Consider the following 26,939-nt stretch of genomic DNA (forward strand, 5'->3'; position numbering starts at 1 on the left):
TTTTTACGGGACAATGGCCACGAACACATCATCAGGTTTTGAATCTTCCACATCGTGACGTGCACGCTCTTTGGATGGGAACCCCATGCTAACCCGCGCACTGATACCTCTCTCATTGCAGTCCAAAAATACCGCCCCATTGTGATTTCCGGCCCGTCTGGCACGGGCAAATCGACACTCCTGAAGCGCCTGTTTGCCGACTTCCCCGATAGATTCGGCTTCTCGGTATCCCGTACGGTTCTTTTCCCCCCACCAAAAAAACACTTGCCAGGGAACTCTGACACACAAATATTATAGACACCACCCGCGCCCCTCGAGCCGGCGAGCAAGACGGTCGGGAATACTACTTCGTCACCCGCGAGGCGTTCCTCTCGCTCGTTGCGGAGAACGGCTTCATCGAGCATGCCGAGTTCAGCGGCAACCTCTACGGCACGAGCGTCGCCGCCGTCAAAGCCATCGCCGAGCAGCAGCGGATCTGCATCCTGGACATTGAGATGGAAGGCGTGAAGCAGGTCAAACGCACGGATCTCAATGCGCGGTTTGTGTTTATCGCGCCGCCGTCGCTGGAGGAGTTGGAGCGGAGATTACGCGGGCGCGGCACGGAGACGGAGGAGAGTGTCCAGCGGAGGTTGGCGCAGGCGAAGAAAGAACTCGAGTTTGCGCAGCAGCCGGGTGTGCATGATCGGGTGATTGTCAATGATAATTTGGATAGGGCGTATGAGGAGTTGAAGGAGTGGGTGGTGGATGGGGGAAAGTTTGGTGTTCAGGAATGAATTCTATGACTTTGCATATATGGATAGATGCTGGAAAAATTGCCGTTGTATTAGACTTGTTCCATAATCAAGAAATCGAGTGATTGCTCGTCGATTACATACATAGCAGAAATATAAACATCACGAATGACTTGCTCGAGAAGATCAGATTAGACTATCTGGACAGTGGACACCAAAGATTAAGAATAGGGAAAAGGAAAACAAGAAAGAACGTGTCGAGCAGGCATCCCCGGAAACATTTGATAGAAAAAAAAAATAGGGATATCAATCAGGAATGGACAAAGTAATGCAAAAGTCGATCTGCTCGGCAAGCAACTTTTTCTATTCCTCCCTCCGTTTAATATCCATTCATCCCTCCTCGCTGTGAGTTGCGGCTCAGCTCCCGATCCGCAGACGGGCTGATCGGTCGACTGGCACCCCCGGCGCCGGCACCGCCGCTGCCATGACCCTGCGCGCTGCTCTCCTTCAGCGCCAGCAGCTGCTTCGCCCGGAATGTCTCGTAGTGGATCTGGCTCGTCGTTTCGATCAGATCCTGCAGGTGCGTCCGTGTCAAGAAGTTTCGCAGATACACAAACTCGCAGTGGTTCTCGTCCTCGACGTTGATCACGCCCCAGCGGTTCTGCCGGCCGCGCACCTGCTTCCCGTTGACGACAATGTTCTTTTCGCTGCCAACGACGGCGAATGGGATGATGTTCTGTTTCCGTTAGATTGATTGTTCCCAAGATGTACAGTCCTGTTGTATCGTACCTTGATTTGCGCATTCATTGCCCGCTCCTCATCATCCAGCTCGTCATTGTCGTACGGGTACATCTTGAGGTTGTGGAACGCAAACTCCTCCTTGATGCGCTCCTTGAATGCCTGGCGCTCCTCCAGCGTCAAGGAGTCGGCCTTGGCAATCACCGGCACAACGTTGACAACGTCGGACAGTTTCTTGAGGACAACAATATCAATCGGCTTCAGACTGCATTGAGTTAGCAGCGATCACTCCTATACTTGTCGACGGTACATACGCATGGCCAGACGGCTGGATGAAGAACAGGCAGCAGTGAATGCGCGTGTCCTGAATATAGCGCTCGCGTTGAGCGGTAAGCTCCTTCCGCAGGTAAGCCGAGTGCTGGTCCTTGATGTACTTCACGATGGGGTCCCAGCTATGCCACAATCAGCGAAACGTCCCTCCCTTTTAATTGGAGCCAGTAGCATACCATCGGTCATTGTTCACCTGGTCGCCGTACCCAGGGGTATCGACGATGTTCAATCGGAGCCGCACTCCGTTCTCCTCAATGACTAGACCCTGTTAGTATGACCCCCCTGCAAGCCAATCGCGTTCACATACTATGAGACACCGTCTGGATCTCAGTTGTCGAGCGGACGGGCTCATTCGGGGCCAAACGGCCCTTCGAGTCGATCAGGTGCGAGGCGAAAATCGTGTTAATCAGGGTCGACTTTCCCAGACCGGTTTGACCTGGATTCCAATCAGTCATGCTCTGACCCCATCCGTTCTTGTTTCCCCGCAGTACATACCAACAACCATCACATTGAACTGGAAGCCGCGCTTCAGCAGCTTCTTCTCAATCTGCTGCGTGATGCTGTCGAAACCGACATGGCTCTGAGGGAAGACCGTGGCCGGTTGAGCAGACGCTTGCGCCGAAGACATGGTAGTAAACAGAGTAAACAAGAGCTCAGCGGACCGGGGAGGATGGGAGTTGATAAGATCTAAGGAAAGGGGTATCAGGCAAATTCGAAGCAGAGAACACAAAGAGTAGAGCACGACCGAGTCGAACTCCCCAGAGATTCTTCAGTTGAACCCGTGAGAGACTGACTGAGACAGGGTGGAAGTGCCCCTATTGTCGCTTTGCTCGCGCGGATCAGGGGTGGCCATGGCGCTATACTGTTTTGGGATTAGCGCGGAAATCATCGCGGTTTTCTTGTCCGCGATTCAACTATTCTTCATACGATTTATCGATGGGCATCTGAACAGCCTTTCAGACGGTCTCCGGCTGTGGTTTTCACCGTTTGGTCATCTTATCGAGTCAATCGGATAAGCATTGGGACGTTCGAACATTGGACGATCGCTGACACCACCATGGCCGCCCTCCGTGTCCTGCCCATCGCACCACGCCCACTGCTCTCGTCGTGGTCAGCGCCCATCTCGGTCACTGTTCAGCAATGGCCCCTGGGATCGTATAGCGCTCTACCGGCTCGAGTCGCCGAATCTATCAGCAGCATCCCCGGCTTGTTGTCTGGCTTGTGGGAGTCGGTCCTGCGCGCGGTGCCGAAGAAGAAGACCTCGCACATGAAGAAGCGTCACCGGCAAATGGCCGGCAAGGCTCTCAAGGACGTCAAGAGCTTGAACACATGTCCGGCGTGTGGCTCGATCAAGCGTGCCCATGTTCTGTGTTCGAATTGCGTCAAAGGTATGAATGTTGGATCTAGGCTGCGGACAAGGTCACTGACTGGATGACAAGAAATCAAAGAGGAATGGCAAAAAGCTGCGCGTGAAACCAAGAACGTCAATTGAAGATGATCAGTGACTGTCCAATCCAGTGTATATTATGTCGATTGGGAGAGTTTACGAGGCTGCATGGTCATGGGCGTCTGGGATCTGGTTCCGCATGTTACATGTTGAATTGTCCTTTATTATGTTTCTGTATCTAGACTGTATCATGTATGTAAACCCAATCGCTTGATCTGGTCATTTCAGGTGCCTGAATTGTGCGTAGAACGGCATCCTCAACACGCAGTTTCGGTGGAGAAACTGGTCGTCAGACCACGCCAAGACAGTGAGCTTCATCCCGCATCGAAGAGCTCAACTTCCCCGCCATCACAGACTGATCAGACAGCCACAAAAGCAAAGCATGGTAAGCCAACGCTATAACACGCATGGGCCGTCCTCGTGATCGCTGACGCCGTCGCAAGTCCAAACAATATCTCTCCTGGAGCTCCGCAGACAATGGTACGATAATACCGCCCGCAGCCAACAACCCAAGCCTCACTGACCATTAATCGCAGCTCACCCCGTTGACATCTTTTCCCTGGCGGTAACCCCAAGTCAGATCCTCTCTGCGTCGGGCTCTTCAGCTATCAAGGTTCACGACACTACAAATTCGGAGTTTCTCCTGGCCCAGACGCTAGCCGGGGCTCACAAGGCTGGGTGCCACCACATCACTACCTCGGAGGATGGGCGACGAGCCGCTTCCGTGGGGTTTTGCGGAGAGCTAAAGTTCTGGACATGTAATGATGGGACATGGACGGAGGATACAGCTCTCTCTGGTTTGGTTTTTTTTTTTTTTTTCTAACGCATTTTCCCAAGCTTTGTACTGACAGCTTTGTAGAGAAAATAGGACAACCCGAAGTCTGGGCCATCACCTTGTCGGAAGACGGGAGATACCTCGTTGGAACGACAGATAATGGTCACGTCAAGGTGTGGGACTTGGATGGTGATGCGGCGCTGGTCCAGGATTTCGAGACTAAGGGCAATGTCTTTGGGACCTGCGTCCACGTTGTACGTGCTCTTTCCGCCCTCCTGCTGAGATTGCAAGCTGACACGCCTTATTTAGTCTGCGGACGCAAAGTTGATCGCAAGTGGTCATGCAGATGGTGGCGTCTACATGTTCCGCAGGGAGACAGGACGAATGGCCTTTTCGTTGATTGGTGAGTCGTTCAGCGTCGAAACCCATGGCAGGCGGCTCACACGCGAGCAGGCCTGGTAAAACCTGTGCGAGCCGTCGCCTTTTCGCCGGCAGGCAAGCTCCTCGCTGCCGCCGGCGACTCGGGCATCATTGTTCTGTATGACACATCGTCGGGAGACGAGGTTGCTCATCTCTCTGGCCATTCGTCGTGGATTCTATCGCTAGACTGGAGCCATACTGGAGAGTATCTTCTTAGCAGGTATGTTCGAAGTCTCTCTTTTTGACTCCTCCTGAGTCAGATACTGATGCGCCACAGTGCCTTTGACGGCAAGGTCAAAGTGTGGTCGATCGAACGACGAGCCTGCGTCGCTACTCACTCGGAGACCGACAAAGCAGTGTGGAACGTCAAATGGCTGCCAAAGGTCGGTAAGACCGAGTGCTTTGCGACGGCCGGAGCGAACCGTAGCATATCATTCTACCGTGAGGCGACAGGTGGATAGACTTAAGTTGATGATCTCTCCAATATACCTCCTTCCGATGAAAGTCGGAACGACATAGAACGCTGTATTATTACATGATCATATCTCATGGCATATTTATCATGACCTTATAAACCTTATTTCATTGCTTCGACAAAGAGCTTCCTCATCCTCTTCAGTAATGCCGCAAAATCGCGATCCTCGTTAACGATCTCTAGCTCCCGCTCAATCGCAGCGGGATCTAGCTTTGGTTTTGTATGGAAGATCTCGTAATCTCTTGACGCCGTCCCCAGCTCAAACCATGCCTCTCTCTCCCAGTCCTTCTCGACCAGGTGTGTAAACACAAACTTTAGTCGATCCTCTCTTCCGGCTCCCTCGATCCGCATACAAAGATAGTTCTCCCAAAATTCGAGCTCCGGCGCATTCAGCCGTGCCTGTGCGTCGAGGTAGCGCGCATGCGATCTCTGCGCCTCGAGTTTCTGGTTAATCGCTTTTTGCGTCTCGGCGATCTGTTGCTTCAACCGGTCCCGCTTCGCTAGCCGCGCGTCGCGCTCCATCGTAACGGACGAGATGGCCGCATGCATCTCAACGGCTTCGGCGGTTTCTTTTTGCAGGGTTTGCGCGTGCGATTGCGCCTTGAGGTTGAGGATCTCGATGTCTCGTTGTTTCATCCGTTGGTCCTCTTGAGATTGTTCGTCAGCGGGTGCTGGAGGACGGTAACGGGTAATGGTTTTACCTTGAAGTTCGGCCAGGTTAATGCGGAATTGATTGCGCTCCTCCAGAACTTGTTTTCTTCCTCGCTCGATGAACGCGTCGAACTTGGCGGTAAATTGAGCCATGCGCGCGCGCAAATCGTCGAAACCAAAGTTGATGCTTGGGAGCGAGTCGGCCATCGAGGGCGCCTCCGCGGAGGCGAGCGGGGGCCGCGTGCCGCTGGTTGATAGCGACGGTTCGAATGAAGACATTCTTGATGGAGTCTCGTTCAATCCCTTCGTTGTATCGCGATGGTTGACGAGCTGTTTGGGCGATGTCATCACAGCGGGTCTAAACATTGACCTGATTGGTTGCCTGAGGCTCCAAAAGAGTTATCTTGAATTTCTTCATCTGCAGGTTCACGAGTTCCATCTGATGAAAGAAGAATGCTTGTAGGGGTTATCCTCGAAGAAAATCCTCGGGGAATCATGCGCATATGAGGTGACTGCAGGCAGATAATTCACACGCCGAAAGCAGCCTCTCTGGTACACCTACTCTACGCTCTATAGCTCCTTTCGCAATGCGCCTGCAAGTTCTACAACGTCTGCCAGTACCTGCGCGGCCAGATGGGTGACTTTTATAGCAATGCCCTTATATACGGGCATATGGGCACTGCTTCTTACTCGACCGAGACTCAATCATGGCACTTCTCTCGCAGGCCAGCATCAACACGGCGTAAGTAGTCCTTGTATTGCTTCGGCCTATAGCTGACGAGGGTGCATAGCTTCCTTTATATCTTACACCGGCGTGACGAGCCGCACAATCAGGCCGTCTGCCCGACGACAGTCGGGCGACTTGGCACAACCAAGGGAGCTATCGACGGCACAATTTCGAGCCTTCCCTGAGCTGACGGCTACATCTTCTACTGCCCAGGCAGAAGGCCTGTCCAGGGCCATTACGGCCGCGACAGCACGATGGGACCCTCAGATCTCCTCATTGCTAGAGTTTGGGTACGCTGCGCAGCCCTACCGCCATCGAGCTGCGCACGAAAAAGTGGTCCCGATTGCCGCCGTAGCATCTGGCGAAGGCCGGAACACACTCACTCTGGCCCGTCTTGAAACCGAGATTGTAGAGGTTGTGGAGGGCCTGCCGGTAATGATTCCTTACATTGGAAACCAAGAGGTGGTGAACTGGACCGGCACCGCAGCGCCCATTCGGCAAATTCGCTCGTCGCGGCCAGTCGACGACGTGAGCTTTGCTGAGTTTATCGCTGTGCGATACGAGAGGTCAACGTTCATTCTGCAGCCGTATCATCACAGCGAGGCCCAACCCGTGAGGACGCGCGGGACACCGTATGACGAGGACTGGATGCTTCCCACGCAGGATGCTCGACTCGACCCGAATCCGCTGCTGGAGATTCGCGCGTCGCAGACCGGCGGCTTTGCGCATGTCGACGTGGCGTTTAATCCGTGGTATCAGCGACAGTTTGGGATTGTTGACGCACGGGGCAATTGGAGTCTCTGGTCCATTGCTGACAGGGATAGCCAAGAGGATCTCGTCGTGCATGTACAGTCGGGTTCTCTGGTTGGACCGGACGATGAGATGTACGATGGTTGGGGTGCGCTCGAATGGGTTGGAGGCGCGAGTTCGCTCGTCGTTGCGAACAGGACTCGCATGATCCTCTACACGCAGGCAAGCGAGGGCGGACCGTCCTTCCCAGTAGATCTGGGGCTGCGACGCGAGACGGACTGGATATTGGACGTCAAAAGGTGCCCCATACAGCCCTCACGCTTGTTTGTGCTCACAACGTCGAGCATTGCCCGCATTGACCTCGACCTGGACTCTCTCCAGGAGGATTCTATATCCTCTATCCGGCCTCGTCTGTTGTGGCGTCACTTTCGCGATCCAGAGGACCTCACACTGCGGCTAATACCTATAACTGTTGGTGACTGTATTGTTTTTTTTTTTTTATTCACGCTTGATTGCTAAATGATGACATAGATCTCTACCTCGTCCTGTATTCCCGCTTCAACCGCCTAGGCTTGGGCTTCGAGTTCCCTCCCCCGACGATGGACACGTTGGAGCCCGCTGTTTCGGATCCTTTCGACGTTATGCTTCCAGAAGCAACGGCTTCGGGGAGGCAAAACCTCCAGTATCTCACTATTGTGGTCAGGGAAGTTGAACAACATGTGCCCGCTCGTGGTCCCCAACATACCCCGTCTTCGCGGCTTCTAAAGATGTTCATCGTCGATGACATGCTCGCAGTGCGCGAGCATCTCTTTTCCGCACCATTGGATGAAGACGACGGATTCTCTTACGCCGGAATTACCGGGCGTGGCATGTTGCGCTTGTGGAAAAGAAGCACAGCGTCGGCTCGAATCAAAGGGCCCGAACAAGTCGCAGTCTACGAGTCGGACGATTCCTCTGGTAATGCAAGAGAGGGGCCCGCTGATTCAACGAGCGCGAGAAGCAAGAGCAAGCCGCTGCGCAAGGGCTTGGATTTGACACTTGTGTACAAGATCATTGTCAAGGACAAGGAGCCGTTTCTTGCGCCAAAGAAGAAAAACATCAACAAGGCCAAGATCGTCAACCTCAAGCGAGGGTTTCGAGACTGTATGGAGGAGCTATCGGGGCTGGTCCTCGAGTCTGATAATCAGCGCTTCGACCGAGCAAAGACTGCGTGGGTATTTTTCCCGTCCTCTTGGCGAGCTAATCCCCTGACTGCAAAACACCAGGCTGGAAATCTGCAACTGCGCGCCAGTCTCAGACGACATCGACGAGAGTGCCCAAGACCTCGAGCAGCTCAAGACCGAACTCGCCGACGCTAGTAGCGCAACACAGCTCCTTTACATCCCCATGCCCTACACGGACAAGGGCCCCATGCGGTTGACCAGCGTCGAGCAAGACGCCGATCTCCTCGCTCTCTACGACCAGATGGTCCACGACTGGCTGTCCGTACTTCCGGACACCATCGCCGACCAGACGCGCGTGTTCAAGGAAAAGCTCATCCGCAACATCGCCATCGAGCTGTGTCTTGCGCGGATGCTGCACGTCCGCTCCCTCCCCCTCGACCCCCCTTCCTCATCGGTCGAGGGTCCGCTATTCTCATCGCAGTCGCTGCCCAGCCAGCCCGTGTCCCAGCCGCAGCGTCTCGCTACGACCCTCGACCTCTCCTTATCCTCGTCACCCAATCCCCTCCATAATCCGATAACGAACACCGCGACCCTCAACCTCAATACCCTGACAACATCCTCAAAAGTCCCCTCCTCCTTCTTCTCCTCCTCCATCAACACCCTCCGCCGCGGCAATAGCGACACTACCAATACCAACAACAACAACAACAAACCCTCTGTCACTGCAGAAGGAGTAATCAACGATATCCTCTCCCACTGGACCCTCGGCCGCGACCCCGCAACATATAGCTGGTCTCGAACCGTGCAAGCCCGCGAAGAAGAACAACGCCGCGCCGCCGCGTCTTCGCAGCACAAGAAACGGAAACGCGAGCGAGAACGTGAGCGTGGGTTGTCTGATGATCATCGGCTCGTCCGCACATCGCCGGTGATTCCGATCGTTCGCGGCGGCGGATTCAGTACACAGCTACAGCAGCAGCAAAGCGATGGCGGTATGCTAGGGTCGGAAGGGATGATGGTTGGGAGTAGTCAGATCAGCGAGGAAATGCTGCCTATGCCCATGACGCAGATCGAGCGTGGTGCTTATGGTAGTCGGGATGTGACGATGATGAGGCGGATTGGGGGGAATCATAAGGATAAGGCAAAGAAGAAGAGGACTGCAGGGTTCTAGTTCTGTGTTGTTTACACTACTAGACTTGATAGTGAATGTTTTGTGAAGCAAGAGCTGAATTCAATGAAATATTATAATTTGAAAAGCAACTTGATGATATTAACGTACATTGACTCGCGTTGCTTGTTTCTTTTTTGAAAAAAAAGTATTTATTTTTTTTTTCTTTTCTTTCCTTTCTCTCTCATACTTCCCTCACCATCAGATCAAATCGGATCGGACTGACTGGCTGGTCTATGCCTGTCCAACTCCAAACAAATCCCCGACATACGCCGCCGCCCCCCCCCCTCCCCCCCCGGGGTAAGCCATGGAAATAATCCGATCCAAGTGAACATTCGTAAAGCAAGTGACGCTGGACTCTTAGCAAAGCGAGCTCGACTGAGTACTTACAATCCGGGAAAGAAAAAAGAAGACAAAGCCCGCCCAGGCGCTACACCTTGTAAAACATCCAGCCGTCGTAAAAGTCGCCGATGGACGACGACCTCGGCTCCTTGGTCGGCACATCCGCTTGTCCATGTCCGTGTCCGTTGCCTTGTTCCCCGCGAAATTCTTGGTCCAGTCACAATTCGTCGTCCCCGTCCAGCTCTGCGGGCTTGAGCAGACCGCCCACTTTCATGGCCCGGTTGCGTTCCGCAGCTTGAGCGTCCCGCAAGGCCTGCTCGCGTTCTTCCGCGTAGAGCTCTGCGTTGTCTCCGGCGAACTCCTTCAAGGAGATGAGGAAGTCCCGCAGATGTGTCTTGAACCGGTTGAAGTCGTGGTTGTACGCAAACAGGCCAATGACGAAACTCTGAATTTGGATCCTTTGCCGGGTCAGCCTTGCACTTGCAGTCCCATGACGTTGGGAAACTTACTCTTGTAGGTTCTTGAAGGCAGTCCGCAGGAGGCTCGCAACGTATTCGCTGAGGAAGTCCTTGTTGGACGTCCCTGGCGGCGCCTGCTCCGGAGAATAGATCGGATCCTGGATCTTTCCAGACTCGATGAAGTAAAACATCCGCGACAGCAACATCGCTTGCGATTTGAAGCCTGGGCCATATTTAATATGGAGCAATAGAATGATCCCATGCGAAACAAACTCACCAGCTTTATGATCGCTGTCTGTCAAGACAAAGAACACATCCTGAAGAATCGGCAGGAAGAATTGTCGGAAGAAAATGCTCGAGGTCTGCGGATCCGTCTCGGCCATGTTGTTCATGAGCTCCAAGCACATTGTCAAGCCAGTGTTCTCAACCTCGCGGTTGTCGTGCTTGCTGGCCCACATGCACGAGTCGATCACAAACTTGAACTGACTAGCATCAAGCTTCAGCAAGGCCGGGAAGCAATACAGGTTGATCGCCTGCAACAGCTTGAAGAATTGGACTCGGTGCTCCGGGTATTCATGGAAGTCCTTGTTGATCATGTCCAAGGTGCATTCAAAGACGCTTTCCATGATGGCGGGCACCTTGTCCTCCATCAGATTCTAGCTGTATGTTAGCGTCCAAGTCCACAGTAATCACGCAATTCTCAAACGTACATGGAGCTTGTGGATGATCGTCGTCATGACATGCAAGACCTCGGCCTCGCGAGCGTCAGGCACATTGCGATTATAATCCACCAGGACGGCTTCGAGCAGCGGTGGAACCATGTTGGCATTGACCGCCTCGAGGTCATCGGCCTTTTGCACATAGGTATCGATGAGCTTCAAGATCTCCTTCTTGATCGTACGAAGGCCGCGGACTTTGGGCGTCTTGGTCGCAATAATTCCTGGTCGAGTTAGTCATCATAATGATCAACCCTGTCGTGCAACTGGGAACCTACCGTCTCTGGCGACGGCGTCATTGATCAGCTGGCTCGAAGCACGATACATATTCAGCATATCCAGGTAGATCCGACCAATCTGGGAATAGAAATAGCTTCCAATGGAAGAGCAGGCGGCAACGTTGGTCTTCATGATATTACCGATAATCTTGATGGTCTCGCCGTCCTGGAGAATTGACGGGTCCTGGTTGGCTTGAGCGATAATTGCATCCCACGCGGAGTTCGGCGCGGACATGAGATTCTCAATCAGCCGCTCTTGGATATTCTTTTGGCCCTGAGCGGAAACCATGTAACCGCAGGCCTCGTAAAACGTATGGACTTGTTGCGGCGACAGATCGCAGGTGATCTTGCGCATATTGCGGACAATCTCCTCGATGAAGGGTTCGCTCTCGCCAGGCTGCAAAACAACAAAGTGCCGCTTGCACTTGCTGGCAATCTTGATGAACGTGTCGCACGCCATATCCTGGACACCTAGAGAAATCTCAGTATGACTGCAAAAGTGCGAAGCATTTCGTCGTCAACTCCTACCTTCATGTGTCTCGTGCATGAACTCGAAGAGTTTGTTGACCACGGTCTTCAAGAACTTCCAGTGCGCCTTCAAGAATCGCGGATACTGGCCGACAATGTACATGATGTTACTGGCGACGACGGCTTTATTATCCTTGCCGCGCTTCATCTCCGTCAGTCCAAGGAGATCCTTGATGACGGTAACGAGGAATCGCTTCTCCGTTTCCTCATTCATTGCGCCGGAAATGGAACCGATGGCCCAGCAGAGAGTGTTGCAGTTGGCCCACGACCATTCTGACCCATCGACCTGCTTGGCGAGCTTCTCCGTCATGATGTTCTCGGTGTCGACGACGTCGAGGTGCGTCAGATACACAAGGCACTCCCGAGTTGTCTTGTACAGCTGGATGGTGTCGCTCTCCTTGACGAATTCGCGGACAATCTCGCCTTCGTCGTTCTCGACAATGAGAACCTCTTCCGGCCGGACCATCTTTTCGATCATGACGGTTCGCAGAGCCGATAAGACCTCCGCGTATTTGTGTTTCCGCAGCGGATAGTTGGCGAGTGCACTCGGGTGAGGCGCGCCACCGTTGGAGAGGCCGCCCATACTGACCAAGGGGTTGATGTCGGTGATGGGTAGTTGCTGCATTTCCTCGTACAGCTCCTGAACTAGTTTCGTCCAGTATTCGAGGCAAATCTTGAAGATCTCGCGATCATCGATCTGGCTGATTCGGATGAGGTAAAAGTGGCCGTGCGTGAGGTAGTCGGGATTGGGGAGTTTCTCAATCAGCTGGGCATTGTTAGCCAACGCCATGGTATCGGAAGGGGAAAATGACGTACATTGAGGTGAACGCTAAAGAAATTGGAGAGGAAGAGCGCCAGGTTGAGGACAAACTCCTGATCCCGCGAGTTGCTATTGGCGTAGGTGGACTTCAAATCCAATGACAAGGGAATGATTTTGGACACCCGGGTCAGGGTCTCGGTGAACATCTGCACCAGCTTCTCATCATAGGAATACTGTTGACCGATCTGCAAGCTACCAATCTCGGTCAGGCACTTTAGCGTTACGTTTCGAGTCTCCGGCGCTTCCAAGAATCGCGTAATCAGAGTATCAATAATAGGTGTTTCGAAAATATAGCCCAGCGGAATCCAGTTGAGGAACCGTAGAAGCGTCTCCAGGGTAGCCTTGATCAGGCTCGGTTGGTCGGCCGTGCTCAACACTTCCGAGCACAGCTGGAAGATCGACGAGAACTCTGCGGTCATCGTCGTCTTGAGATTCTTGGCCTTGGTGGAGGTCATCTGGTCTTGCGAGAAATCAAAGACCTCTTCGGAGAGCAGGCGGAGGATGGCCATGTTATTCTCGCAGATCGAGAGACTCGTGTGGCAGGCCGAGACGATCTCGTTGATGAATGTGGGCCAGTTGTGCGGCCATTCTTGCTTGAGGATCGAGACGAGGACGAGGTTGAGCTTATTCAAAAAGGCACGGTCCCTCTTGAGCACTTCCTCCGACTTGGAGTGTTCGATGATGAGGTTGACCACGAAATTTCGGATTCCTACGAGCACCGTGAGCAGAAGTCCAGGAGGCGCCAGGGCCGGTATCCAGCCAGACGGAGTGTATGTACCTTGGCATTGCTCGCGTGGCAAGACCTTCCATCTTGTGTTGATCACATCGTCCAACACCTGCAAGCACAGATCTACAGACAGGGTCAGTCGGATCACAGCCGGAATCGCCTTTCCGCGAACAGGTCGACGCACATTTTGTCTGAACATAGGTGGCCTCTTGAAGGATGTTGCCGACTAATAGCCATGAATCCGGATTTTGTTTGAACTGTGGAGGTCAGCCACCAGCGATCTATCGCGAAGGACGACAAGCGGCATTCGGCCTACCTCTGTCAGGCTCTGCTCTGCTTGTTTTTGCTGGCCCACTGTCAGTATCATTCCGTCTCTGATCAGCTGCTTCTGGGACCAAGATGGTTACGCACCACATCGCCTTTCCCCTCATAGAAGGCCCGGACAGTATTGTCCAGTTCCTGGACGGAGATCGACATGTCGCACGGAATCTGGCGAGATCGCCGGTTGCCGATGCTCGAGCCTCAGCGTTTTAGACGGAAGCTGATACGATTCCCTGCAAGACGAATTGGCGTTGCGGCGTGTTGCGGATTGAAATCGAAGATCGATCGAGCCTTGCGTCTAGGCCGGTAAATTGGAGGCGGGGCACCGAGTTGGGCGGTCAAACGCGGTCGGGAAGGATAAAAAAAAAGAAAAAACAAACAGAAGAACACCGAACGGCGACGGCCACCTGAACGGATCGGGGTCTGCTGTGGTCTCTCTGATGTCCGATCGGCCGCACAACGAGTCGACTGATTCTGCTGTATCAGGAACACTCCAAACGTGATCTCCTCTTGTCACGGCCATCCGGCATGAGGATCGGCTCGTCATGCTGAGTCAGCATCGATCGGATGGAGACCTCCACGTGGTCAGGTGACTTCAGGTCAGGTGACTCGCATTAGTTCTTGTTCCCGAACGTCCTTTGCGGCGGTCCGTCCGGCTTGCGTCAAATCGAGATGGACCGGCAGACTTCAAGAAGCGGCCGTAATCAGACGGATTGCCTTCCTGCTGGAGACAAGAACGGGACATTTCATTCTCAGGATTCTCCTGATCAGGAGAGATCTACTCGTACGGAGGACGGTACGGTGATAGAGTGACAGGCCTTGGGCCTACAAGATATCCGAGATGTACCAGTACGAGTCAGTGATGCTTCTGATCCTTTAGCAGATCTGGAATACATAGTCGATGCAAGTCAACTTGAATGGGCCAGGGTGGTTTTTCTATCAGGACGTCCCAGGAGCCTGGACCCTCGCCCATCCTCGTACGGGGTAGGAAGTATGAAGTACGAAGTACTCCGTACAGTCACCAGATACATGGGATGATGGATCATGTGCGACTGGGTTTTGCGATGCCGCATCCTTGTAGTTACATACCGACTACTGTAGATACTAAGAGCATTGAACCATTTGAACCGAACCGCTACGACGTGAATGGCACTGTAGTCTGTACCTTACCTGACCTGCAATGCATGCTTCGTGCCTCAGGACAATGATCACGTGGTCGGGGTTCAAGCCACCATCGGTCCATCGCGGTCGACGAATCGCGACTCGAAAGTGCGGCAAAAAAAAATCAAAATACGATCGAAACGAACAAACCGCCTCCTCACTCTCTCTTTCTCTCCGTCGGTCGGCATTGCCCAAGTCACCAAGTGACCCAACCACCTAGGTTATCCCTGTCCACAGTCCAGTCACAAGCGGGTTGGACCCTGGCACGTTGATACTGTACAGTAACTTGATGGACGGCCATGGCCCAGCCCCTCTTCTCCTCCCGGCAGAATTGGCTCACGGGGGCTCGCTGGAGTCCCTGCAAGCAACTCTTTTTCTGTTCTCTGGAGGCGCCGGCATGGTCGCATTTGTGATGTCTGATCCGGGTCCTGGTTCACCTGTCCACTTGTTGGGAGTTGCTGCGAAGGGCCCTGGACCGCAGCGGCCAATCAGCCCGCGCCCGAGGCCGTCCCATGCGCGGCCTCGCAAGTTTCTAACGGTCTAACCGCGCCAGGAGCACTGGGCCGGCGCCAATGGCGAATAATTGCAGCGACTCCACCCAACCGAGGGGCCCGCGCCCAGCGAGTAAGCGACCAGAGCGCTTGACCAGGAGGGAAGGCTTCCCGCTTTGTTTGGCCGCGGCCGCAGTGCAGGGCCGGGGAGAGAGGAGGGGAGCATGGGGCGATGGGGGGATGGACCATGATCGAGGTTGCTGCCTGAATCTGGACGGCAGCTTTTTGCGACCTCCATGTCGTGAGTCGTGAGTGACCGCGCAAATGAAGGAGGGCATACCGACCAGGGTCTGAGACTGTGGGAGCCTGAGCCCGCGGGAGCCGCTGGTGGGTAAGGGAAGGGCATTCCGGGCGGCGCATAGAGTCATACGGAACCGCCCTACCGCGCGTTGACCGCCCCTAAGCCAGTCTAAGCACTCTGACAATGACCCGTCCAAGGGGGCTTTGAATCGTAGGAATGACCAAAAATGGCACTCTCAACGGCCGCGGCTCCATGCCGAGTCTGAAACTCCAGACCGCCCACTCCGCCAATCAGCGCGCAGAGTCGTCAGCTTTGGCGTTCTGCGGCTGCTTCGCGCGCCAACCTCAGTCCGGCTTGGCCGTCCGCGGGCCGTCTAAATGCACACCCCTCGCTCCGGGCGCCCTGTGTGGCCAAAGCCTTTAGCCCTGATTAGGCTCTGGTTGAGGACTGGAGAGGTCTGGATTTACCTGAACGGAGTGAAAAACTAAGGGTTAGAATGCGTTAAAAAGCGCTTGCCGGAAAACCCCTCTCTGTTCCTCTTGCTCACAGTCGCTCCCTTTGCTGCTTCGGGAATCCGGCTGTCAAGGGTAAGAAATAGTCAAAGAAAAAAAAAAAAAACGAAAAACCCTAACTAATACATAGTGTGCTTCTCGCTTCCTGTAAATATCCCGCGCTTCCGTCTTGTCTTCTCTCGTCTGCCGCCCTGGCCCATTCTCGAATGTCATATCCGTGAGATTTCTGTTTCCCTGGCCTCGCTGGACCGACAACCCTCCTCCTCTCTTGACCTCTTTTTCTCCTCCTGGAGTGGATGTCTGGTTCGGGATCGGGCCGCGAGTGACTCTATTCTGGCCCTTCGTTGGTTGGTGACGGAGTACTTTGGTAGATAGTGCGCCGCCTCTCATCCGAAGGCTCGGGTTCCCGGCGCAAGGCTGTCGGCCCCTGACCGGCACCTCCTCATCGTGAAGACCAGCGACGTGCTGGGTGCTTCCCAACACTCTCTTGTTCGGCAGGCACGGACGGCCCAAGAACTCCCGTGCTTGAGAGACGGCATCCTCGCCCGCGATGGCTGCGGTGGCGCCCGCCTCAGTGATGCATGGCAGCCATGAGCCCGAGGCAGAACAGACCGACCACAGTCCGTCTCGCTTTACGGCGGTCAATGGCAAGGACTCAACACCGCACCCCGTGATACCCTCAGCGCCGCCGCCGCAGCATGGAAACATCGAGCCTCCAGAGCGGTTCGGTGGAGACGCTGCAAATGCCGGCTCCGAACAGGCGCAGTCGACGTTGGCCGGCACCAGCAAGACAAAGCGCAAACGGTCGGAGTCGCTAGACCACCACAGCTCCGCCAATGGAGACCACCAAACCCTGCCGGCGACATTAGACAGCCGCAGAGAGGGCTCGGAGCAACAGAGCGCTCCGGCCACGACATGGGCCGACTACAACTCGCATCAACTGGTCTCTCAGGCGCAAAAAGCACAGAGCCTGGATACGTCCGACGCGCAGCTGGCAGAGGCACTCCAGCGCGAGACGCAGCAGAGTGCGCCGGATCAAAAGTCGTGGAACGCCGTCAGTCGACCGCCCGATGCCGCCGATCAGCGGCCAACCGCGACACCACCGGCCGCGACACAACCACAATCGGACAAGGCGCAACAAAACCAAGCCGGGCCGCCCAAGCGGAAGTGGGTGTTCAGCAATCGGACCAAGACGGGATGCTTGACCTGTCGAAGACGAAAGAAGAAATGCGACGAGGCGCATCCAGCATGTAAGTCCAGGCGGATGAAGTTCCGATCAAGATCCCATTTTAACCGGAGTATTGCAGGCAATAACTGTATCCGAGGAGGATTTATGTGTGAAGGATACCCGCTAAGAAACACCTGGCAGAAGCCGACCGGGTTGAAAGGCCCGATCTCTCTGCAATCCAAAGATGGCTACGTCGATGTCAACAACCACTACGTCACCGATCCCAATGCCGCACGCCCAGACCGCATGATCGAAGGTCCCCAGGCGGCGGATCCCAGCAAGATCCGACACACCAGCGTCGTGGAGGACAATGACCGAACCAATGCCCAGTACATGGGCAGCCCGACCAACACGGCGACGACGCGCAGTTCGTGGCCAACGCCACGGTGGCCCGCGGCCGGCCAGCTGTCATACGCCCCCGATCCCGTTGGGAAACCGGAATACCGCGACGTGCCTTCCATCCACGAGCTAGCCCGCGATGGCGGCAGCGGACAACAGCAAAAGACGGACTACATGGTGCCGTTGATCCGGGATCTGTCGCAGCAAAGCGCGGCCCACACAACAACAAAACCCATGACCGCATACCCGACCCCGGGTGATTCGCGGTCGTCGCACCCGAGCGCCATGGATGCCAACAGCCCGCAGACGCAGGCAGGGCTGGCCCTCAGCATCGAGCACCAGCTCTCTTCCTCCCGGCCCCCGGGCGAAAAGTCGGAGCGGGAGAAGATGATCAACGGCGAACTCTACCGACCCTACGACATGCAGCTCATTGAGGACCGCGACCGATGCAAAGCCGCGCTCTGGCGGTTCAACAACGCTTGCAATCCGCAGAACGGCATCAGCATCAAGGAGCAGAACCGCCTCCTACGGGAGGTGATCATCGGTCCTCCGCCGTCGCCCGGTTCGTCATCCTCGCCACGACCCATGGGCTCCATCGGCCAGGGCGCCGTCGTCGAGGCCCCCTTCCGCTGCCACTACGGGTACAATATCCACATCGGCGAGGACGTGCTCATCTCAGAGAACTGCTGCATGGTCGACGACTGCCCGATCAACATCGGCGCGCATACCTGGATCGGCCCCAACGTGACCATCCTGGGCGCCATGGCCCTCGCCAACATGCAAGAACGAAAAGGCTCGCAGAGTCGATATCAGGGCCGGCCCGTCATCATCGAAGAGGACTGCTACGTTGGCGCAAACAGCATCATCTACCCCGGTGTGCGCCTCCGAAGAGGCGCCTACGTGGCTCCTGGTGAAGTGGTGCGGTCAGATATCGTGGCGTATGGGTTCCAGGGGTTGAAGCCGATTTATATGTGATGTGTGATGATACAAGAGTTCAATCGATTGCGTTTCTGACCTTTTTTTTTTATATTATCCTCCGCTCCCCGCCTGCAGTTACGATCCGTTGATAGCGATGCGGTTGTTTTCTGTTGATTTTCTCTTGTACTATGGGATGGCAGGTTCTGGAGAACGTTGAGTCCATGTATGTACGATCTTGATGTCATTGCTCGAGGCAGTGACCGTAAACGATGCATAATTATCATACAGCACATGATGTTCCATGAGAGTATTACCCTAACAAAGGATATCTCGTAGGCAGCGAAGCAAGATGAGTCTCTGACCCGATCAGAATCCAGATGTATAACCCATAAGCAGTAAAGTAACCAGTTACGAACTCAACCAATCCAAAAACTCCGGTACAAAATAACTAATCACGATGCTAGCGCCGGCCCGGAGAATGCCCTGCATGCTCTCAAACGCCATCGCCTTGAGATCGAACACGCCGGCCTTGGCACCTGCATGGATCATGGCATACTCGCCGCTGACCTGGTACGCGGCCACGGGCATGTCCGGCGCCATCTCTTTGGCGTCGCGGATGATATCCAGGTAGGTGTTGGCGGGTTTGACCATGATGATATCCGCGCCCTCATTGATGTCTCGTTGGATCGCACGGCGCGCAAGCCCCCGTCCACCCGGTGGCAGCTGGTAGCAGCGACGGTCGCCAAATGACGGTGCCGACCCGGCAGCGTCCCGGAAGGGCCCGTAGAGGCATCCGCTAAACTTGGCGCTGTAGGACATGAGGAGCACCTGGTGCGCGATGCCGGCCTCAATGAGCTTGAGTTTGATGGCGCGCACGCGGCCGTCGTTCATGTCCGAAGGCGCCACGCAGTGCGCGCCGGCGAGCGCATAGGCCAACGCAACGTCCGAGATGCGTTCGACGGACTGCGCATTGTTGAGCGACCCGTCCTCGCGCAAAATCCCGCAGTGGCCGTGCGAGGTGTACTCGCAGAGACAGACGTCGACGACGATGTACAGCTGTGGAAAGCGCGAACGCAGGAGCTGGATGGCTTTGATCACGGGCCCGGAGGGATCATCAGCGGCAGTCCCGAGCGGGTCCTTGGCCGCGGGATCGAGAGGAACGCCGAAGAGGATGACGGAGCGGAGCCCCTTACGGACGAGCGGCTCCAGAAAGGGGACCAGGCGGTTGAGGCCTCGCCGGTATTGGTTCGGTAGGGACGGGATGGGCGTTTCTTCATCCGGGTTGTCGGTAATGAAGAGGGGGTAGATGAGCATATCCTGCACTCGAACGGTCAGCTAATGGCTTTTTTCCCGGAACCGAATGAGTCATTTTTCATGCCTTGGTTAGTTGTCGCTCTGCCTGCCATGTTCTCGCCAGAGGATGGCTGTATCCCGCATGCAATTGGCTTGAGATATCCCCGGAAATGCTGACGCTCGTCGCCGCCGTGCTCGTATACGATCGAGCTGTCGGCTGAGATCGGACATGCGACGTTAACGAACTTCGGTCATCATGATGGGCAGAGTCGCGGAACGCCAGGTCAGAGACGAGAGTTGAGAACGACATTGTATGCACGCGCGAAGAATCAGAACATCAGTCTATCCGAAATTCATGAACCGAAAGATTGCATCGGCAGAGGTTCTCTACACTATTTTTCTCACTTGCGCAGCGCAGGCGAATCGCGGGTTGAGGATTTCAAAGACGCCGAGCCTCGGCCGAGGAACGGCCTGCCATATTTGGTTAGGCGCGCGGATCGCTTTCCGACGCTAAACGAGCGGAGCGGCCAATCATCGAGTTTCCGATTCGGGTCAATACAGTATCGCCCTTTTGATAGCCGATAAGCAGTGAGTCTCTCAGTCAACTCGCTTGATTCAGGTCACATCGGCGAGACAAGAGAGGGCAGAGGATCGCGGGGTATGAAAGATGGACGGCTCATTATTTCCTGGGCACCCTGCTTCATCCTTCGATTTGTCCTCCTCGAGCTCGGCCGCGGCCAAGGTAAGTTAATAGTCTCCATCAACAGCCCTTGCCCTGCTGGCCCCGTGCTGGGAGCGCGATGTCCTTGGCCTCGATCGCCAGCTTGAACATTCTTCTTATGCTGTTCGCCACACCCATGTTACTTACAGGTTACAGACGCACCTCGACTATTTTTGTCGGCCGAGTGCTCCTGAGTACAGTATCAACGTTGGACTCTCGACGAGTACCGCGCAGTCTTTAGGGTGCACTGGGCCACGTTCGCTGAATCACAACGATACAGGTGTCTGCAAGGACACGACAAACTGATCAGGGCATTGAACTACGAGTGTTCAACTTCTTCTCTTTCCCCAACTCGCGCGGTGTAGAGAAGTACTACCGGTATAGTATCTCAAGCGAGTCCATCATACGGGCTCAAGGTTGTGACAGGAGCACAGATTCTGCGGGCTTGGGCCGTGGACCACGGACAACCCAATTGCTACTAATCTGCCCGTCGCGCCAGTTCCTTTGACCGATTGCCGCCTTCTGGCCAGAAGGTCTGAGCAGCTTCTCCCTCGCATGGATCCTGATTAGGCCTCCAAAGTCTCTCGACTGGGCCTCTTGCCGCGGTATTATCAAGTATATCAAAGAATATGTGTCCCCCGCTCGCACACTGGGTCTTCTCATGTGGAACCCTGCTGTACGAACGTGTTTGACTGTGCCAGATGTTACGAATTCTATACATTCCCGAGAAAAGCTACGCTCATGGATCCTCGCCTTCCGGTGGACTTAACACCCTGGACGTGAAGACAAGCTCATTCGAGGATGACGCCGTCTCAAAGAACGTGGCTGGTGAACGGGGATCGGTAAAAGCGAATGCAGGGAACACGGAGCCTACAAGATCTGCCCTCTAGTCTCGTCCCAAATGAGGTTTCCTGTATGAACTGAGGCTGTTGGCTTCAAACGTTCTCTTGCCACATGATACGTTCCTAGCCTTACGCAGGTGGCCTGTCGTAGTATCAGTGGATCCTTCCAGACATCATCTCCTGCTTATGACCCTGATATTCGTACAGTTTGCCTACGTGCTGCGTCGGTCTCTGCGCGCTGCAACTCGAACATTTCTTAGTACCGTTCAGGTCGTCTGGAAGTCATCTTGGAGCAAAGTCGCTACGGACATGGCATGCTGATCTTAGAGAGGTGCGGTTGGCGTGCTAGACATGGCGTCAAACATTCCCTAACAGCAACTCCAAGCAGCAGAAAATGGTCCCTTGTTGAATAGCCAGGTGGGCAGAATCGTGGTTGAAGATGGAATTGTTAGGGCTGCGCCTTTCCTTGGCGGCTGCTCTGATTTACAGTTGATTTCCGGTGACCTTTTGGTTACCGCTAAATGTCGCTGAGATACGGGCACCCCTGATTTCCCTCTTCGTTTTGATCATGATCGAGCTTCCTGCTACGCAACATCTAATAATGTAATGTAACAGAAATGAATTCATGATTCCCTAGAAAAACAGCCACAGAAAAACGCCGACTCTATCCAAACCATTTGCCGTAACCATCATAGCTGAACATCGTTGTTCAAGAGCGTTACCTCCTCCCCAGGCTTGAACGGAGGGAGACCGATATATGGGCAGCCTATTCCGGTCATCAGCATCAGCACGGAATCGGCATCGAGGAACGGAGCATACCATCACATCGGAAAGCGTCTCCCAGAGCGCAGTTCCCACAGCTGCCAACCTTACCCTTCACAGTAAAATCGACTTCTGTGAGCTCATTCTGCTTCAACTTGAGGTCATTGAGTGCTTTATCAGCGTTTGCTCGACGCGCAGCATCTTCGGCCTCGAGTTTCTGCGCCAGGCCGCATGTGCAGTCCTTGCAGGCGCGGCGCCGTTTACCGGCTTTTGGTCTGCATTCAGGTGCTAGTGGTAGATTGTCAGCAAGAAGATGAATAAGCTGGGGTTAACTGGTCACTCACGGATGATGATCTGCTGCCCGTAGTCATTCTCATCCAGGAGTTCGTCTTCATCGATGAGCTCCTCCTCCCGTGAGTCCTGGCCCAATCCGGGTCCTGAACCCTGATACACCTCGGTAAAGTCTACGAATCCAACCCCGGCTGGTGGTTGCTTCTGCACCCCATTCGTACCCCCGTTGCCCGTGCCAGATTCGCCAGTCTGGCCAGCTTGGTCCGTCGAAGCCATCTTGCCGTTTCGCTTCTTGCCCGGCAACCGCAAGGGAACTGCCTCCTGCTGCCCATAGTCTGGCTTTGTAAAGCCGTTCGTCCCATCCTCTACCAAGCCTGCGAGAACCAATTCCTTCTTCAGAGTATCTTCATTGTCCACCAACGAGCCGGTCTGGCTCTGCAAATGGCCACCGGGCTTGAGAGCGTTCACAATGTCCGCGAGGACCCGTCGGTTCGCCAGAAGCCGCCGCGAGTCACTGTACGACCCATCCGCATCTGCGAGGAGGATCACGCTGTCGTACTTCGCTGACGGTGTCGTTACCAGGCCGCTTGCAAGGCGGTCCAGCATCTGCAGATCTGTCGTCTGTCGCGGGTGGATTTGGAGGACATCTTGGAGTTTCTCGGGGTGCGACGACAAAGACGGCGGCGACAGAAGAAGAGTGGTTTTTGCAGGTCTTGTCGAAGCGTCAAAGTCGGCGTCTAGATTCAGTGAGGGCGACATCGTGTCTGACGGGAATTCTGGCCAGCTTCTGGCGGTATGCAGTCGATGAACTGGAATTCTCAACCAGCCACAGGACGACTCGCAGAGATTTCCCGGGAAGAACGACTGACAATACCGCCTGGTTGCGATGCTGATAATCGATAAGTTGACTGATAATTATTAATCAATCAGTGAGTGGACGAAATTGGAGAGGCCGAAGCCTGAGTCACTCCAAGTTACTTGCTAGCCTGGCTTAGTCAGGTACGCTCCCATATAATCAAGTTATCATTCCAGTGGGGTATCACATCAGCACTCTTCGAGAACCACTTGTCCAGGCCATCCTCAAGAGTTGCTGTGAAAGCGCCTTGCAGAACATCTCCCAACAAAAATTGATGCAGATCGTCGATGCTCAAAGGAACTCGTCGATCAGCGGTTTCCAGCATGTTCACTCACCGCGGCTGCTGTCCGGAGCTTCAGACAGCGAGTGGCGTCATGGAATGGATGGGAACGGGTCACATGACTCCGGAATCACCACTCCGCCATGCTCTATGCCGAATCAGGTTAGTCTATGATGACTGATTAGCCTCATCTCGAGCTCGGACCCACTTTAGCTCCTTCTGGGAATTTCTGGGGTAGAATGGAACCAGGTCACGAGATGCCCTGCTTACCCCTCGAGGCTTTGAGCTCGATTATGACATTACATACACCACCGGCCGTTGTGATATATATATAGGTAGCTACCTTATCCTTCCTTCCTTCTCTTCCATCTCTACTGCTTTGCAGTCAATCGATCTGATCCTTGTTCATCCACCTTTGACCTTGTTTCGATTCATCAAAGGTAAGTCATGGTATCCCTGGACTGTGCTTCACGCCGTTCATTCCAATTCCTCATTGTCCACTTCAACATCCCTGCTGCATTGGTTCCGGCGCCTGTTGCAGTTTTCCGCGTCCATTCTCTTCAACCCTTTCGTCGGGCTCTGTTATCAGTCCAGCCATTGAATCTTGAAGATGGTCTTTTGATCAAAGCACATACGTCTATGGCCAGACTGCTGACTCTGACTTTAGGACCAGTGTCTCTCTCAAGCTCAAATCAAACCAAGCTCGCGTACCAATCAGTAAGTTTTGCATAGCCGGGCAATCATCACTGGTCAGTTTGCTGACGCTGTGGGCCTCTCAGTGACTCGCTCGCATAAGCAGAACTCTCGTGACTACTCCGCGGGCGCCGATAGGCAGGAGCCCATTCCCCGCTACTTCGCCAAGTCGGGGCCAGTAGATGCGGACCCCAGGAAGACAAAGAAAGACGGTGCTGGAAGAGCAAACTGGTAAGTAACTTGAACATCATTCCGGTCTTTTCCGCACACGATGCTCACCTGCTTTATCCAGGGGCCGGTCCGGCGACGAAGTTCAGGACTACGAGTATAATTTCCACAATGCCCGTCGCCACTCGAACAGCAGCAGCGGCGGTCTGGCCGATTTCAAGACCAAGTTCGAGACGGTCGAGCCTGAACCCGTCTTCGAGGAAGACATTCACGGGCCAATCGATGACGACGCTCCCAATGGTGTCGAAGCAACCAAAGTGAACAGCCACGACAGCAGCATGAGTGGCAGGAGCTAAGTGCTTTGCCTGATTTATGGGGTTATGGCTTTGATTTAGTTTACGGCATATGTTTTAATGGGGGCTGTATACATATGAATGGCTGTATGGATTATTCGGGTTGTTTTCGGTCTGGTTTTTTTACTTTGAGTGGGAGGGTACTTCAATGAGTATTCTGTGTGGACCGCGCTATCCATGCCCATTTCACACGTACTATGATGTTCCTGCCAGCGCCTAGCTCCTACCTTGAGGTTACTTCGACAGGATTCGACAAGCTGACGACAAGTTGGTAAAGCATTCAATTGAAGTTGTACTATGCTCATATCAGCCGAGAGAGTTGCGTCTCAAGGGACTCAGTGGCACCACTGAGCTCCAAACAGAGCAGGGCAGATACTGTTGGGAGATAGCCATTCGCATCAAGACTCGCTCTGCGCGATACCGTGACCAAACACAAAAGAGCACTGCCGGCGCCATTTGCCGGCTCTTGGTGTCTATAGTGTGTGAGGTCGCCCACCGGCTTGCTCAAACTCCATTCCAATGGTATTCGCCTTGATCTCTGGTGTAGGTACAGTGTCAAAAAATATATACCCGCCGACGCACATTCCCTTGTCTCATTTCTCTCAGCGAAAGCTCCTCCAGTGTGATCTAATTGGCTTGCAGGAAAACGTGAAGCGAGTGAGAGCACGGAAACCGTGGCCCTGTGATGATACTTGCCCGTGCCTCTCCCCTTTATTATGATCCTTCCCCCTAGATTGTTACGATGGATATAGTTGCAGAGGTGCACAAGGATACAGGTCGATCAAAGGTTCACATGAGATCAGGACTGGAGACCTAGGATTTGATTGACGTGAATTGGGACCTTGGCTTATCCATGCCCTTGACGGCAATTCTCAGCGGGTGCGACATCGGGACCGTACGTTCAGGAGCACCGCATGCTCCATGTTCCTCCCCTGGCAGAACGCCGGCTTCATCTCAACGTTGGCATGATATTAAGGACAGTGCTCGTCACCGACGCGCCAGTCGAGGGATTCAGGTCGCGGAAGGATTCGAACTACTGTTGCCTGCTCGATGGGCTGTCCACCAGAAGGGCTCCTACATCCGACAGCAGGTGTGTATCATAGATGACTTAGGGTTAGGGCTTGTGTGTTGATCGCCACATGATGAGTCGCCCCAGCTAGGTTACCGAAGTCTGATGCGCCATCTTGTCCCCCTTTCTTTTTCTTCCTTTTCGTCATCATCACCATCAGGCATTGGGGGTCGTGGTTTTAGGCATGCTGTACACGATCCTCCACGTACACAAGCGCCATCTCCAGAATCTCCAAGAAGTTCTACGTAGGCTCAGAGTCGAAAAGGACGGCAGGGTGGCCTGTTGACTGCCAGTGGGTAGGAAAGATGCTTTGAGCTCATGTCTTCCGAAACGCCGGAAGACCTTCATATTGACATCTGGATTATTCACTGGCTCCGGCTCACCCCGCGCGGCCTCTGTTTTCGGGGTTGGTTTGCCTACTTCTGCGCGGTGAACGTTGGTGACCCAGCATGTGGTACATCTCGCTTCGTGGGCCTTGTGGATGTGATCACGTGCCACTCGGAAAGTTCGCTCGGGCGTCATTTGCGCGGAGGAGGATCTGATGATGGTAGTCCGACTTTGGGGCCCCCACCAAGGGTAGGCCTGTTTGCCTCTGCATTCCTGCCTATGGGTGAAACCTTCCCGTGGGAACGGCGGCTTTTGAAGTCGGCCTTGCCCGACATCAAACCCTCTCAGAATGGACTCCTGGAGAGAGACTCGGAGAACAAGCCCATCGAAGCCTGTTTCCCAGGCTGCTTTATTCCACTCTTCGACTGCAATTTCCCCGGGTTCACATCATCGACAGACCTGATGCCCTGGGCTTGGAGGTCAGGAGGTTGCAGATATCTATGAGTTCTGAGCCGTGATGCGGTTCAGGATCGCACTGGTAGCAGAGCAAGGGGCGGGAGGAAGGCCGAAGCAAAAGCCAGGCCTATGGGAGAATAGGAGTCACTATCCTCGTTGCGCCTCGAGATAAATAGGCCCCGGGACGTGACTAAGTGCAGTTGGTGGTGAGAAGAGAGACAGGGAAGGTCTTTTCAACATAAGCGAGGGCTGAGTCCCGGAAGTGATCATTGTGGGTGGTAGAGGCTGAAGTTCCCTAGAAGGACGATTTCTCCGG

The 26,939-nt window shown here is 54.4% G+C and overlaps 12 protein-coding genes across 12 annotated transcripts; 6 read left to right on the forward strand and 6 right to left on the reverse strand.

The window, feature by feature from the left end:
- Window positions 1-13: 13 nt before the first annotated feature.
- Window positions 14-773, forward strand: VTN31DRAFT_4057 (uncharacterized protein; the record flags this gene model as incomplete). Its single annotated transcript, XM_069404403.1, has 3 exons — window positions 14-35; window positions 122-232; window positions 298-773. The coding sequence occupies 3 exons, from the start codon at window positions 14-16 to the stop codon at window positions 771-773; spliced, it is 609 nt and encodes a 202-aa protein (XP_069261380.1).
- A 337-nt stretch (window positions 774-1,110) lies between these two features.
- Window positions 1,111-2,427, reverse strand: VTN31DRAFT_4058 (uncharacterized protein; the record flags this gene model as incomplete). The annotated part of the gene is made up of 6 exons (XM_069404404.1): window positions 1,111-1,467; window positions 1,521-1,734; window positions 1,784-1,921; window positions 1,976-2,057; window positions 2,107-2,235; window positions 2,295-2,427. The coding sequence occupies 6 exons, from the start codon at window positions 2,425-2,427 to the stop codon at window positions 1,111-1,113; spliced, it is 1,053 nt and encodes a 350-aa protein (XP_069261381.1).
- A 429-nt stretch (window positions 2,428-2,856) lies between these two features.
- On the forward strand, window positions 2,857-3,291 carry VTN31DRAFT_4059 (mitochondrial 54S ribosomal protein bL32m; the record flags this gene model as incomplete). Its single annotated transcript, XM_069404405.1, has 2 exons — window positions 2,857-3,187; window positions 3,239-3,291. 2 exons carry the CDS (start codon window positions 2,857-2,859, stop codon window positions 3,289-3,291), a joined length of 384 nt encoding a protein of 127 aa, XP_069261382.1.
- Window positions 3,292-3,628: 337 nt separating this feature from the next.
- VTN31DRAFT_4060 (uncharacterized protein) lies at window positions 3,629-4,902 on the forward strand (the record flags this gene model as incomplete). Its single annotated transcript, XM_069404407.1, has 7 exons — window positions 3,629-3,631; window positions 3,690-3,726; window positions 3,783-4,043; window positions 4,106-4,275; window positions 4,331-4,424; window positions 4,475-4,661; window positions 4,719-4,902. 7 exons carry the CDS (start codon window positions 3,629-3,631, stop codon window positions 4,900-4,902), a joined length of 936 nt encoding a protein of 311 aa, XP_069261383.1.
- A 116-nt stretch (window positions 4,903-5,018) lies between these two features.
- VTN31DRAFT_4061 (uncharacterized protein) lies at window positions 5,019-5,933 on the reverse strand (the record flags this gene model as incomplete). The annotated part of the gene is made up of 2 exons (XM_069404408.1): window positions 5,019-5,563; window positions 5,618-5,933. The coding sequence occupies 2 exons, from the start codon at window positions 5,931-5,933 to the stop codon at window positions 5,019-5,021; spliced, it is 861 nt and encodes a 286-aa protein (XP_069261384.1).
- Window positions 5,934-6,200: 267 nt separating this feature from the next.
- Window positions 6,201-9,375, forward strand: VTN31DRAFT_4062 (uncharacterized protein; the record flags this gene model as incomplete). Its single annotated transcript, XM_069404409.1, has 4 exons — window positions 6,201-6,309; window positions 6,359-7,525; window positions 7,576-8,254; window positions 8,310-9,375. The coding sequence occupies 4 exons, from the start codon at window positions 6,201-6,203 to the stop codon at window positions 9,373-9,375; spliced, it is 3,021 nt and encodes a 1,006-aa protein (XP_069261385.1).
- Window positions 9,376-9,931: 556 nt separating this feature from the next.
- VTN31DRAFT_4063 (uncharacterized protein) lies at window positions 9,932-13,718 on the reverse strand (the record flags this gene model as incomplete). The annotated part of the gene is made up of 11 exons (XM_069404410.1): window positions 9,932-10,172; window positions 10,224-10,395; window positions 10,450-10,828; window positions 10,883-11,112; window positions 11,167-11,637; window positions 11,695-12,460; window positions 12,511-13,223; window positions 13,293-13,364; window positions 13,426-13,498; window positions 13,558-13,587; window positions 13,653-13,718. The coding sequence occupies 11 exons, from the start codon at window positions 13,716-13,718 to the stop codon at window positions 9,932-9,934; spliced, it is 3,213 nt and encodes a 1,070-aa protein (XP_069261386.1).
- Window positions 13,719-15,211: 1,493 nt separating this feature from the next.
- VTN31DRAFT_4064 (uncharacterized protein) lies at window positions 15,212-15,620 on the reverse strand (the record flags this gene model as incomplete). Its single annotated transcript, XM_069404411.1, has 2 exons — window positions 15,212-15,506; window positions 15,559-15,620. The coding sequence occupies 2 exons, from the start codon at window positions 15,618-15,620 to the stop codon at window positions 15,212-15,214; spliced, it is 357 nt and encodes a 118-aa protein (XP_069261387.1).
- A 957-nt stretch (window positions 15,621-16,577) lies between these two features.
- Window positions 16,578-18,569, forward strand: VTN31DRAFT_4065 (uncharacterized protein; the record flags this gene model as incomplete). Its single annotated transcript, XM_069404412.1, has 2 exons — window positions 16,578-17,277; window positions 17,335-18,569. The coding sequence occupies 2 exons, from the start codon at window positions 16,578-16,580 to the stop codon at window positions 18,567-18,569; spliced, it is 1,935 nt and encodes a 644-aa protein (XP_069261388.1).
- Window positions 18,570-18,920: 351 nt separating this feature from the next.
- Window positions 18,921-20,115, reverse strand: VTN31DRAFT_4066 (uncharacterized protein; the record flags this gene model as incomplete). Its single annotated transcript, XM_069404413.1, has 2 exons — window positions 18,921-19,829; window positions 19,891-20,115. 2 exons carry the CDS (start codon window positions 20,113-20,115, stop codon window positions 18,921-18,923), a joined length of 1,134 nt encoding a protein of 377 aa, XP_069261389.1.
- A 1,942-nt stretch (window positions 20,116-22,057) lies between these two features.
- On the reverse strand, window positions 22,058-23,180 carry VTN31DRAFT_4067 (uncharacterized protein; the record flags this gene model as incomplete). Its single annotated transcript, XM_069404414.1, has 3 exons — window positions 22,058-22,134; window positions 22,188-22,418; window positions 22,475-23,180. The coding sequence occupies 3 exons, from the start codon at window positions 23,178-23,180 to the stop codon at window positions 22,058-22,060; spliced, it is 1,014 nt and encodes a 337-aa protein (XP_069261390.1).
- Window positions 23,181-24,432: 1,252 nt separating this feature from the next.
- On the forward strand, window positions 24,433-24,739 carry VTN31DRAFT_4068 (uncharacterized protein; the record flags this gene model as incomplete). Its single annotated transcript, XM_069404415.1, has 2 exons — window positions 24,433-24,481; window positions 24,543-24,739. 2 exons carry the CDS (start codon window positions 24,433-24,435, stop codon window positions 24,737-24,739), a joined length of 246 nt encoding a protein of 81 aa, XP_069261391.1.
- Window positions 24,740-26,939: the final 2,200 nt, after the last annotated feature.

The sequence above is a fragment of the Thermomyces dupontii genome (genome assembly GCF_041956625.1).
Source record: "Thermomyces dupontii strain NRRL 2155 unplaced genomic scaffold VTN31scaffold_3, whole genome shotgun sequence".
NCBI classification, from domain to species: Eukaryota; Fungi; Ascomycota; class Eurotiomycetes; order Eurotiales; family Trichocomaceae; genus Thermomyces; species Thermomyces dupontii.